This window comes from Charadrius vociferus, unplaced genomic scaffold (genome assembly GCF_000708025.1).
Source record: "Charadrius vociferus isolate BGI_N301 unplaced genomic scaffold, ASM70802v2 scaffold172, whole genome shotgun sequence".
Classification (NCBI taxonomy): Eukaryota; Metazoa; Chordata; class Aves; order Charadriiformes; family Charadriidae; genus Charadrius; species Charadrius vociferus.
The window spans coordinates 935199-935559 of record NW_009647217.1 but is presented as its reverse complement, the minus strand read 5'-3'; the positions used below and the strand labels follow the sequence as shown (position 1 = coordinate 935559).

At 69.3% G+C, this 361-nt stretch overlaps 2 protein-coding genes across 2 annotated transcripts in view; one reads left to right on the top strand and one right to left on the bottom strand.

The window, feature by feature from the left end:
- Window positions 1-360, bottom strand: part of TMEM25 (transmembrane protein 25) — a 2334-nt gene extending 1974 nt beyond the window's left edge. Inside the window, 1 exon segment of the mRNA XM_009895929.1 lies at window positions 124-360. Coding sequence (XP_009894231.1) covers window positions 124-360 — 237 coding nt within the window.
- Window positions 1-361, top strand: part of IFT46 (intraflagellar transport 46) — a 9798-nt gene that overhangs the window by 8230 nt on the left and 1207 nt on the right. The window lies entirely within an intron of this gene.

The following is a 361-nucleotide window of genomic DNA, read 5'->3' as shown; positions in this document are numbered from 1 at the left end:
CCCAGCCGGCGCAGGGAGAGACATCCCCGTGCACCCCACCACCTCCCCTCTTCAATGGGGGGGCTCAGCCCCCTGCTTAGCCCAGCCTGGTGCCCATGGGGCTGCACAGAGCAGGGACCACACCGCAACTGCCCGCAACGCCGCACGCAGAGCCCGAGTGCCAGGGACAGAGGGAAGTTTATTGGGGGTGGCGTGGAGCCGAGCCAAAGCTACGGCGCTTTGGTACTTCCCGTCCCCGGCCAACGGCCAGGAGGAGGAACAGAGTCCTCCTCCGGCGGCCAGGACGTGCCCACCTGGGCCCAGGAGCGCGGCTCTGCCTGGCCTGCGCGCTGCCTTGCCCATCTCACTGGCTGCTGGCATC